The sequence below is a fragment of the Moschus berezovskii genome, chromosome 8 (assembly GCF_049115385.1).
Source record: "Moschus berezovskii isolate FMDL1 chromosome 8, NW_MosBer_1.0, whole genome shotgun sequence".
Taxonomy (NCBI): domain Eukaryota; kingdom Metazoa; phylum Chordata; class Mammalia; order Artiodactyla; family Moschidae; genus Moschus; species Moschus berezovskii.
The window spans coordinates 87,454,565-87,467,922 of NC_142467.1; the positions used below are offsets into that span (position 1 = coordinate 87,454,565).

Genomic DNA, 13,358 nt, shown 5'->3' on the forward strand with positions numbered 1-13,358 from the left:
TAAATTATTAGCTTCCTGTGATCATGTACTGTTTACCCACAGTCCTGGCGTCTCTGCTTATCTTTGGAGTGAAACTGAAATATGAGCACCACGCACAGATCTTACCAATACAGATCAATCCTGTTGAGCTGAGTTTGCTGCCAGGAGAACATTCACAATTGAAAGATCCAAGGTTGTTCCTGCAGGCCCCATTGACACATGGGTTGCTTTCACATTCATTTATATCTACAATCCAGAAGGAAAAGATTCTGTTAGAGCTGCCATGTGTTTCTGGAAAATATTATTCCAACAAGCCACGCTATGCCAGAACGTCTGGTAAACTTGGCTCTTGTAATTTAGTATGGATCTATGAGGCATAAAGTGAAAGGGGAATTGAGTCGTGCACTTCACGGTGTGGATACGCATGTGCACAGCTGGGGGACTCAGCAGGACCACAGGAATCAGCCTGTTTGCAAAGCGTTCAGTATCTTTACTGCTTCACTACAACTTTACATAAATTGGATTAATTTTCTCTGGTAATGAGATATAATTTTCCTGTGGGAAATTCGAATTCTGATTCCATGAAAGCAACATATTCCCAGGTGCAATGTGTGCTGTGCACAAAGGTGACTGTTTCTGTCACTGGTGAGTCCATGAGGTTTTGGAAGAATTTAAAAAGCCTATAGTAGAGACAACATATCGCAATCCTGGTTTTAATTCCAAATGCCTGGATACAAGTCAGGAAATAAGGGATGAAACTTTAACACCAGTTATAGCCTTCTATTCTAGACCTTATCCACCGTCCTGTTCATATTTCCATGTTTGGTTTGAGACATTTCAAAAAATATTTATTTATTTGGCTGCATTAGGTCTTATCTGCAGTTCATGGCCTTAGTTGCTCTGTTGCATGTGAGAACTTAGTTCCCCCACTGGGGATGGAACTCACATCCCCTACACTGCAAGCCAATGGGTTCTTTAACCACTGGACCACCAGGGAAGTCCTGGTGTGAGACATTTTAAAGCACAACTGATTGTGCTAAAATAAAAAAAAGAGGAAAAATAAACTTTTAATTGTATTAAACAGATTTTTACTATCATTGATTTGAGTCTGAAGTCAAATTGCATATCATAATCTAAACAATTCCTGTCGATGGTGAGAAGTATGACAGAATCAGAGTAAGCCTATGTTCTCAAGTAGTGACTAAACAAAATGTTAAGCCAATAAAGTTAAATAGTTTAACACAAGTTAATTAAAAATACATACAAAATTTAGCTAAACTACTAAAAACAATATCAAAGACTGACTTTCAGTATGAATTAAACCACTCAATTTAGGAAAATGTACTCAGATTTCTTCCTGTAACTGGTTAATTATCTGAAACAGGTCAACATACTTTAAGACACCCTTTTGTTGAACACTACCGTTTCTGAATTCACCATAGTATTTATTATTTTTTTCTAAACACCTCTTTGAATTAAATAGGAATATTATATTGAGGAAAACATGCAAATAACTAGAAGATCATAACACTTACTCTTGAACATCTCAAGTCAAATATAAACTAAATTGGTTCTGAAAAGAAAGGGCTCATTGCTAATTTTCACGTCTGCAAACTTAAAAATCCATGTGGAAAACAGTTATGTTTCCTCTTTGCTATTTCAAAACTACTAAATAAATACCCAGGTATTTAATGGATTCTTGAAGTAGAAACTGTTTTTAAGAAATATAAATGTATCTTTCTTTCAGGTCCTTTGTAGAAAGAAAGCCTCTTAAAAATACAAGAGCAGGTTTTGTAAATACAGCACAGATTTGGAATTAAAGCGTCTACTCCAGAGTACTAAATTAAAAAAAAAAAAAAAACACAAGGTAAAAAACAAATCAGATAGCCAAAAAAGAAGCGGATACCTAATCTGAAGACAGACTATATATCACCTATTAATTTCATCTGTTAAGAACTTCCCTCAAAAGAAAAATGTCAATATCATCAATGTGAAAAATCCTGACTTTATATTAAGCAAGTATGAACTCAAAAGCTATAAACACATGCAATGACAGCTACAGATACCAACTGTTTAATTTTTCTTTAAATACATTGTTTTTATGTTATAAATGTCATGGAACCAGGAACTGAAACAGTTCACTGTACATTCCTGGAAATAAACTTCAAAGCACATCTGGTTTACATTTAACTAGTTATGTCACTGGAAACACAATCTAAACCACAGTCCTTGTTGTAAAAATTTTAACTTTCACAGACTCTCAGAGCTCAAACAAAAAAAGTAAAATAAATTTTTGTAACTTCGGTTTGAAATATCAGAGAAACTTGATTACTGCTTTTTAATACATACTTAAAATAGACTGTTGAAAACATGAATGACAAGTAAAATTAGTGCATATAGCAAATATATATAAAGAAAGCTAGAATTGACAATGAATTGGCTAATAACTCCCTGCCTAGTCTTTGGAAATTAGTTTAGAAAGAATAGCATGCAGAGAACTGCTTCAGGCACACACATTTATTGTGTGAATGCAAGGCTGGAAATAAGGAGGACACCCAAGGGAAAAAGATTTCCATGCCCTTCAGGTCCATTTCTTTTTTGCAAAACACTTAATAAAATGCAAATAACTTAATAGTGGGAAGAAAGTGTAGAAATAACACTTATCTGGTTGAGTTTTTCACAATAAATCATTTTTATTTCCACCAATGTCATAAGGCTAGAACCCAAATATTTCTCTATCACTTCTCTTTTATTTACATAACATGAACTTCTTTCTTATGAATGTCAGATATAACACATTTCATATTAAAGAAAAGGCTACTTTATCAGGAACAATTATTCTTTGGCAAAATAAGTAAAGACTATGCTTTTAAACCATCACTGCTGCTTGATTTGGTATTACTATGCATTAATATTTATGTCATACTGGTGCTTCCCTGGTAGCTCAGCTGGTAAATAATCCACCTGCAGTGGAGGAGACCCAGGTTTGATTCCTGGGTTGGGAAAATCCCCTGAAGAAGGAACAGGCTACCCACTCCAATATTCTTGGGCTTCCCTGGTAGCTCAGATGGTAAAGAATCTGCCTGCAGAGTGGGAGACCAGGGTTTGATCCCCGGGTTGGGAAGATTCCCCCGGAGGAGGGCATGGCAACCCACTCCAGTATTCTTAACTGGAAAATCCCCATGGATAGAGGAGCCTGCGGGGCTACAGTCCATGGGGTCACAAAGAGTCAGACACAACTGAGCGATTGAACACAGCAATGTCATACTATTAAACACCACTCTTCACTTTTTCACCTAAGTAGGTGAATCCCTCTTATCTATGCTTTGATATTTCACCTTTTAGTATGCTTCAAGTTCATCTTACTTGTCAAAATGGAAGCAATATGCTATAAATATTGACAATCTGGTATTCAAACCAAACTGACCAAACTGAATCAGACACCATCCATGTAGCTCCCTGCTGTGTCTCCCTCACAGTGGCACAAAAGAGTACTGCCACTGGTCAGGGAAACCAGTTCTAATGATTATCAGCTTCTCAGTTCAATGAAGACGATATCCTACGTTATTATTGATTTCAGAGCTTCCTGACATTTAACAATAGATAACTCCAATAGGCAATAGATAAAACTGAAAAAGGGCAGTGGGAAGGAGGTGGAGAAAGTCAGGAATAAAACCAAAAGGAAACACAATTGTTGAAATCCCTTCTCCTACCCTCCCAAAAAACTCACCGAGTAAACTCATGGCTTGGAATTTTTTTTCTTTTACAAAATGCATTTCTCATGGTAATTCTGAAGGATAAAAGGTGTTGGGGAAGGGGGCTCATGTTCAGTCATGTACTACTCTTTGCAACCCTTTGGATTGCAGTCTGCCAGGCCCCTCTGTCCATAGGATTTTTTAGGCTAAAGTACTGGAGTGGTTTGCCATTTCCGACTCCAGGGGATCTTCCTGACCCAGGAATAGAACCCGCATTTCCTGCATCTCTTGTATTGCAGGCAGATTCTTTACCACTAAGCCACTGGAGAAGCCCAAGGAGAGTGCGTATGGGTGCTAAAAGATAAAAACTCTGGATGCATACACTTGGGAAGCTTGGACTAATGAAAAAAAGATACTAAGAGAAAAAAAATACTAACAGATGTCTCTGTTCATCTATGGACAAGACGAATGAATCTTCAAGTACTTTAGTCAGGAATGGAAAGTATGCTTCTTTTTGAGGAGCTCCTGAAAAAGGTGTGGACAGGAGGGGAACTCAACAGTTATCAGAACTAAGTTTAGAAAAACTGCATTTTATACTGAGGTTTTCATTTTTCTTTCATTTTCTTTCTCTCTTCAGGCTAATTACTGTTTTTCACTGGTCCCTCAAATTCAATCCAAACTTAGAATTGCTCTTTGTAATTGCATTTCATTGACTTCAGCTGAGTCGTCTGTATTTTGGCAACTTGAGTCCTAACTTGTTTCTGTTCATAAGAATGCTTTGAAGTTAAACAATAAGAAGAGAATGTTAACATCTTTTTGCGTAATATTACTATTGCAGTTTTCTTGGCTATGAAGTTACCAGGAAACAAATACTTTAATAGATAAAAAAAGGGTTATTCCAAATAACTAAAGATGAAATCTTTTTTTTTTTTAAAGTCACTATTCAGAAGTAGTTATTGGATTTGAGAATGTCATGGGATACTTCTGTAGGCCCAAACAGTGCAAATGAAAAGGAACAACCAGTAGTCATACACCAAATTATCCTGAAATACACAGTACTTTGATCAAGGAACAGAAATATAATTGAAGATACTCATAGCTTAGCTAGTATCTCACTGAAAAATGGGGCCTTTCTGAAGCATTTAACTTATTCATATAACTTCCACTGAAGAAAAATGAGCTTAAAAGGAAAGGAAGGTTTTTTAAATAGCAATTCATGATCCTTAAATCCAAGCCATAACTTAAATTTTCAAAGGGAAAGGACAACTTTCTTGGATTATAAATTTAATTTAGGTGGCCATTTTTACTCAGGCCTCAAATAAAGGTTGGCCTATTTTCTGGGCCAACCTCTGAGGTCTATCAATCATTTCATAAATAAAATGCCTAAGAGCTGACTTTGTCGTGAGTTCAGGTTCTCCTAAGTTAATGTGTTTCATTGGTTTTAAAAAGGGAAAACCAAAGAAATAAAAATCTGATATTTTATCAGCAAGTGAAACAAACTGGCTTCTTTCACTTATTTTCATTAACTTCAAAATGTGTGTTGATATTTCATCTGAATGGGACAAAACTGATGGTATTTATAAACTGGGCTAGATGCATGCTATTTCTAAAACTGGCAGATTAGCTCAGATTGTAAAATTTAAAACATATTCAAACAACATTCCTTTGCTCTATTGTTTCATAATGTATTTGAAGTTCATGCATATTAAGATGCTTACTATTCACAGTGAAGAAAAGTGGCTCTTACCTTCACATGTCTCTGTCTCAGTCCTGAACACATAGCCAGGTGGGCAGGTGCAGCTGTAGCTCCCAGGTGTGTTCCGGCACAGACCATTGTCACACAGCAGTCTGTTTACCAGGCACTCATCAATGTCTGGAAGCCACCGTTAGAGGACAGGAGACATACATAGTGAAACGAACAGTATGGTGATCAAAATGTTTTAATTTTGTTATTTATTTTTCTTCCTCATCCCATACCTTACTCTGTCTCTTTGTACCCAAAGCACATTCCTTGACCCTAAGCAAAATACATTTTACTCAAATGGAACGATCTTGTGCTTACTTTTAAGATGCTCTAAAGTCCCTGGGACGTGTGTTAATGCTTTGGAAAAGGCACATTACTACTTTGTTCTTCATTTACTTGTTGACCTGCAGTTGTATTACATTTTAAGCATCACTATAGTTTCCCCCAAGATTATACGCTTTATCAAGAGGCCAAATCACAATTTATTTATCCATCGATCCACACTGTGGGTTGAAATGTGTCTCTCAAAAAAATAGTTTGATTCCCTAACCCCCAGTACCTCAGAATGTGACCTAATTTAGAAACAGGATTCTTAAATAGTGTAATCAAATTAAAATAAGATCCTCGCAGTAGGTTGTATTCCAGTACAGGTATGGACACCAACAACTGCAATAAAGGGGAAATTATGACACAGGGACAGACACGTACAGAGGGAAGTTGATGTGAAGATGCACAGGGGAAAGACGGACGTGTGGCTAGAGTGACACATCTAAAAACTGAGCAATGCTAAAGACTGCCTGCAAACACCTGAGGCTGGAAGAGGAAAAGAAGGATTCTCCCACCGAACCCTTCTCCCCTAGAAGAGGAAAGGAAGGATTCCCCCCTAGAGAGAGCATGGCCCCACTGACACCTCGATTTTGGATTTTCGACTCCCAAACTGTAACATCGATTCCCATTGTTAAAGTAACCCCATTTTGGGTACTTTGTTAGGGCAGACCTAAGTAAACTAAAATTGAAATTTAGCTTTTTTATTTTCAAAATCTAGTTTTAATTTTATTAAAATTATGCATGTACCTACTTTAAAGAGTTGAGCATTGCCATGAACCGTGTTCTGTGTGTGAACGTTCGTTGAATTTCCTTGTTTTTAGTAGGGTACCCATGAGCTCAGCTGTACTTAGATGCTATGCTGGAAGTGACTGTTTTTAGGGAATAAAAGCTAGGCGGTTTACATATATTTATAACTGTTCAACAACCTCCGGCTGGGGCTCTTGCCACTAGGTATCAAAATCTATTGTAAGTGCATGATAGTTAATATACCTTTATACATCCATTATATGTGTATCTTCAGCCCAAGGTGAGATGGATATATAGTAACATATACCAGTAATAAAACTCAAAACCATAAACATGGAAAAATATATTTCTTTCTAATCATAAAGACTTGTATTTGAGTCATTAGTGGTAGATGTAAAAATTATTATATATAATGAAGGATCAATTAACATTCCTTTTATAAAAGTGAACTCAAGTGCTCTGCTGGAAAGTCTAGATTTTTCACAAATTCTTGAATATATGAATTATGTACTTGAGGTTTTTCAAACATTCCTTTATAAATTACAAAAGGAAACACCCACCTCCTTTATCATATTTGGATATGTTGCAGCAATTGATTGTTTCTTTCCAAGTCAACCTGTAATATTTAATTTTCCTAACGTAGTGTTATCCATACATAACACCTTGTTAATTTTTGAATCTCACTTCCTAGTAAAATATTATAGGATTAAGATATATGCAGATAAAACAGGCCAATAATTGACTATGTCCATTCATCTGGGGAAAAAACCTAATTTAAATATTAATACTAAATTGTGCCACTAAAAAGTCTGTTACTGTTTAACAGTATTTGATTCCAATATTTTTATATCTCTATACTGAAAAGGAAACAAGAGAAACTGTAAGACTTCTAGTTTTACTTACTTATTTATAGTTTGATTCCTCCTATAATCCATGGGATTAAACTATACAAAAGGCTCCTGCATAATAAAACAAATAACTTACCGATACAATTTCTTCCAGAAGCATCTGGTTCATAGCCACTATTGCAATTACACCGGTAACTACCACGTAGATTTTCACAAATTCCATTGGCACATATATCAGGATCCAGAGCACACTCATTGATATCTGCATTAAATGTTCAAAGTTTAATGCTCACAGTCACTTACTGTCTGTTGATACATGTATGCCCAGAAAGATCACTCAAAATACATAGTGTTTAACCCTGCAACCCTCCAATTTGCTGTTGTTCAGAAAGGGAAATGAAAATAAGGAGTTCAGAAATGAAAATAAGGAGTGAGAATAAAATCAAGAGACATGGGACATTTCCCCGGTAAAAATGAAAAGTGAAGCTAACTGGCAGAAATTCAAAGAATTAAGCCATGTAATGTGCTGGCATTTATGATAAAATTAATAAAGAAATTTATAGGCTGTTGGCTCAAAACCCAAAGGAAAACTCAACTTGATAGGTACTATAACCATCTAATTAAAAGGCAAAGATTTATTAGGATTTCTATATAATTTTATGGTTCCAAAGGCATGGAATATTTCTATTTTATTATCATTTTTTACAGTCAACTAAGTAATATGATACTTAGTAAATGTTTCTCCTTGTTGATAAGTTGAAATTGATGGAGAGGTCAGTTCAAATGTGGATGTTTGAGAACACAATGTTTTACAAGCCATGAACAGGACTACTCTCTGTTACGATAGGAAGTGGGACTTAAGGAATGATGTGCTTGTATGAGAAGCCACTAATTTCCAATGGGGCAGCTGGCTCTGCTGGGGAGGGAATGATGAAAGGAACAAAAAATGGTGTAAAACAAAATTTTGGTCACTATGCTCAAATTTTAATAGTAACTATTGCTTTCTAGAATTTAGGAAGCCTTAAATACTCCAGAAATGCCAGTCTTTTGGTTTTTGAGAGAAGCATCTTTGTAAAAGTTTGGTTTTTTACTCTGGTTTCTGATATTCTTTGCAAAGATGTGATATTTACTGTCAATTAATCTATAATTTGTCTTGCTGCTGCTAAGTCCGACTCTGTGTGACCCCATAGACGGAAGCCCACCAGGCTCCCCCGTAATTTGTCTTAAGTCTCATCAAATATGAAAGTAGAGGAATATTTATGCAAACTAAAGGTGAATAGCACCCTACAGTTTTATTTTTTTTAAAAAAAGGGCACCGTATTAACATATAAAAGAACTGTAAAATTATAAGCACATATGTACTTAATATTCAAGTTCTATATTGGAATTTTATCATAGTGCTAAATTTAAAAGAAGAAAACTTCATTGAAATTTTGTACTTCTATAGATGGATAGAAACATTTTAGTATATTCCTAGCCATAAACAGTCAATTTATTTTTAGGGCTGCTGCTGCTGCTGCTTCTAAGTCGCTCCAGTCGTGTCCGACTCTGCACGACCCCATAGACGACAGCCCACCAGGCTCCCCCGTCCCTGGGATTCTTCAGGCAAGAATATTGGAGTGTGTTGCCGTTTCCTTCTCCAATATATTTCAAATATCTCTTAAAGATCCATATTAAATACCTGTTACAGATTATTTTTGTTTAAACTGTGTCAGTGCCATTATTTTACAATTTTTCTTCAAATTGACTCCCTTTTTTTTTTAACCAACTGCAGTTTCTTCTTAAGCAAGGTATCCATAAAATCATGGCTGTAGTTTGCTAGTCACATTTTTAACAACACATATTTAACCGATAATTATTTATCTACTAAGCATAAAAATGAACATCTACATACTGCTTAATATCATCTAGCTTTTAACCACTCTTCTAGAAGAAAATTTATCTTACTACATTACACGGATATATTTTATAATATAAATATATCATATCTGTAATATTATAATAATAAAGGTATGCAATTATATAATTATTATAAGGTTGAGAGTTGAATAGTTACCTCTTCCATCCACAGTGATACCTACTCCACTACTACAAAGGCCATGGAATTCAGCTGTAAGATAAAAACAAATAGAGAAATCAAAAGCTCTAAATTACATCAGTTTCATACACAAGTCACTTTCATAACTCCAAGACTATCATTAAAAAGAATTACCTGAAATAACTTAAAATTGAAAATAAATCACAATTTTCTAGCACTTATTTTAAGAGTTACAAAATCAGAGATAAGCATAAAAAAGTAAAAAAAAAAACCTTGTGATTATCACCTTAACTATCATCAATATATTGATAAACTTATGAAAACTTTAAAAAAAATCTAAATTGTATTATAGAGATTGATTTTAAGCTTTTTTTTTTCTTCTCTCAATAATAACAGGAAACATGTAATAAGTAACATTTACTATGTGATACGCCTGATACTATTCCAGCATTTTGAATCTAATAATTTATTTAATCCTCCCAATACCACTAACTATACTGTTATTTTCCCTCTTTTCTAGCCAAGAAAGTTGGAATAGAGATGGGAAGTAATATGTTCAGGTCACAAGGTTATACGTGGGGGAGTAGGCTTAGACCCTCTGTATTCTAAAACAGACATTTCACATAATAGCCCATTTAATAGATTAATCTTTTTTCTCAGTTATGTGGGTGTATTACACTCATTCCATCTCTTATTGATGAAATTAGGTTTGTTCAACTTTGGGCAATTACTGATATAATAAATAATACAAATTTCAACACATCACTAGGTTAATCTCTTAGAAGTAAAACTGCTCAAAGTTTATGTTTCTTTTAAGGTTTTTGATAGTCTTCCTCTCCCAAAATATCCCAGGTTACACTTTGAGCAGCAGTGTAAGAAAATACCCATATTGGGATAACCTTCCCAACACTGGGGAGAATCAATCATTTTTACCAATCTATAAACAAAAATGACACTTTAAAAATTTTTCTTTTAATTTTAAACAGATTAGACATCTTTTTATGTGGCACTCTATCATTTGCACTTCTGCTTTGTGAAGTTTTGTGTATAGAGGATTTCAACTTTGCCTATTGATTAATGTAAATTCCTTATAAATTACGGAAAATATTTTTCTAATTCATACACGTATTTTAGTCTTTGGGGCCTGTTTTGAGAGTCCTTTATCGTTACAAGATAACAAAAAGTTTGCATCTTCTACAAAAATGTTATTTTGCAACATTTAATGTAGGGAGCTACCTTTCTATTTTTTCCAGTATTTATCAACAATATTCATTACTTTAAGTTAAATTTGTTCTTACTGATCTAAATATCACCTTTATTGTATTCAATAATCCTATTTATATTTACAGTTGTTCCTAGACTCATTTTATTAGTTCACTGATCCTTTTATCTAGTCTAGCTATCAATTTTTATACTTCTTTCATAATAAGCATAATTCACTTAGATACATTAAGATACTTCATTAACTCCTTTTTTAAAAAAATGTCATACTCAGTAATTCTTCCAGAGGGATGCTAACTAATTTTCTAAGGTTTGAATAGTCCATTTAGTATTTTTAAACAGAATTACTAGCCATTTCTTTTGCTAGAATGCATTTCTTCCATTTTCTACCTGGAAAATTCTTACTTTTTTTTTGAGACCAAAGTTAAGTATGAATCCTTCTTTGCAGTCTTTCCCAGTCTCCCCAGGAACTAACTGCTCCTTCCTCTGTGCTCTGCTGGCTCCTTATGTTTCTTTTCAAGACAGCAATCATACTAAATTGTAATTTATATATTTGCCTACCTATATTTTCAACTTTTCTTGACTTTAAAGGGAAAAAATAAGAGAGACTGTGTTTGAGTCCCTGCTGTACTTACATCTATTCAATATAGTTTTCATAAAAGTATGAATAACAAGTCACACAATAGTCAAATTAAACTGTTTAATGTGCCTGTAACATATGGTAACATTCAGAAAGAAATTTATTACTTTCTGGAACTACTGATAGATTCCTCATACACCAAACTTCTGATAGAGTGCATCCTAATACCATTCTGCATAAAAATTAAAAATAAATAAAATCAGGTTCTCATGAACTTATCATAACCTTGAAAATGGTAAGTAAATTTTATGCTATTTATCTTCAGAATGATGAGACATGAAAGACTTTGAGGCTAGCATATTCAAGGAAAGAATCTGGTTGAACGGTCATAATTGGATCATAAGATAAATTTTCCTTTTCACTGTGTGTTCTCTTTCCCTAGAGATCATAAGTAAATATAAGCCAGATCTTACTATATGCCTCACATATCAACACAGATTTGGATTTCTTTCCTTTGATTAAAGATAGACAAAACACTTCAGAGTCAAGGTACTCTTTGACCAACTATCTAATGTTAGGTTAGATAGATTCCTTTTCAGGTATGGAACTGGCAAAGGTGTCTACCTGAATTTTTAGCAGGGCATGGCTGGCAGGGTTCTCCAAATCCATAGTCTGGATTGGCACAGCAGCATTCAGACTTGGTCACGGCACCGGGGAAGGGCCGGACACACACTCCCTTCTTGATCCCACCGTAGCATGTACTACGCATGTGAGTATCTGGCGAGAGAACAATGACTTGAGAGAGTGACACACAGACAAAGATTCAAAACAGAAGGCTTCTTGTAACGGAAGCGGCCACTATAAGGGAAGCTTCTGGATAGCATCTGCCACTTTTCTTTTTCTTTGTATCTTCAGCATCTCATAGCATTAGGAGATCAACAAATGTTTATTGTGAGAAGAAAAGAATAAATGCATATGAGCAACTTTTTTCTTCAATAATTTTTATGCGTTACACAAGCATCAATTATCCCACTTATCCTCACAGGCCCCTCACTGACCCAGGTATATTTCCACAGCTATAAACAAGACTTAGACCTCTCATCACTGACTATGCTTAATATTATTTCTATTTTAGAAGTTCTTATGAACAATGAAATGCTGTGCAGTTAAACTATCTTGAGATGACACTGTTGGTTATGAAATTTCTCTCTTCAAATTTCTGAGACAGGAAGCCTATCTTTTCAACCCCCAGTTTACTGTTGCAGCTATGACTTCTTTCTTTATTTCTGGCTATGATGGGTCTTCATTGCTGTGTGGGCTTTTCTCTGGTTATGGAGAGTGGGGGCTACTCTAGTTGTGGTGCGTGGGCTTCACATTTGCAGAGGCTTCTCTTGTTGCGGAGCTTGGATTCTAGGGCACTCAGGCTTCAGTAGTTGCAGCACAGAGGCTCAACAGCTGAGGCTCCTCGGTTTTAGAGCACAGGCTCAGTAGTTGCAGTGTGTGCCTAGCTGTTCCAAGGCATGTGGGATTTTCACGGACCAGAGATTGAACCCGTGTCTCCTGCATTGGCAGGCGGCTTCTTTACCACTGAGCCACCAGGGAAGCTCTGTTATGACTATGTTTTAATCTCTGACTCTCAACAAATCCAGTTCTATAAATAATAACTACTACTATGTGTCTGTGGTATTGTGCCTGTTGCTTTGTAGACATTATGTCATTGAACATTCAACAACTCCATAGGGTAGTGATCATTATCCACTTTCCACAGATGAGGAAGGTGAGGTTCAGAGGCATTATGTAAGTACCTCCAAGTCCTAGACTATCCACTGCCTGAGCTGAAATTCAGACACAGGCTTGTATGACCTCCAAAGCAATTCTTCTTTCTCCTATGTCAGATTATACCCTGAAGACACATAACCTGCTTACTGCGCTCATCTAAAGTCTCATAAAATACAGCACAACTTTATGAGATGGTAAATGGTGAATTATTAAAAGAAAACTCAGATCATCATACAGGCCAGAGAAGCAGTAGAGCTTTAAAGCAGTCTGTTACATAGTAATTCCATCAAAGAGATAACCACTATTATAAGTATTTATAATTATTCACAACTTGTTGGAAATAATTTATTTTATCTGCTTGCTATGCAAAGTACTTATATCCTGTGATCTGGTGTTATTT

At 35.3% G+C, this 13,358-nt stretch overlaps 1 protein-coding gene across 3 annotated transcripts in view; it reads right to left on the reverse strand.

The window, feature by feature from the left end:
• Positions 1-13,358, reverse strand: part of FBN2 (fibrillin 2) — a 226,928-nt gene that overhangs the window by 78,328 nt on the left and 135,242 nt on the right. For all 3 annotated transcript variants that reach the window (XM_088838382.1, XM_055429280.2, XM_088838381.1), the window contains 5 exons: positions 11,804-11,956; positions 9,397-9,450; positions 7,477-7,602; positions 5,422-5,547; positions 106-225 (listed from right to left, as the gene is read on the reverse strand). In XM_088838382.1, the coding sequence (XP_088694508.1) occupies positions 106-225; positions 5,422-5,547; positions 7,477-7,602; positions 9,397-9,450; positions 11,804-11,956 (579 nt within the window). The remainder of the gene's footprint in view (positions 1-105; positions 226-5,421; positions 5,548-7,476; positions 7,603-9,396; positions 9,451-11,803; positions 11,957-13,358) is intronic.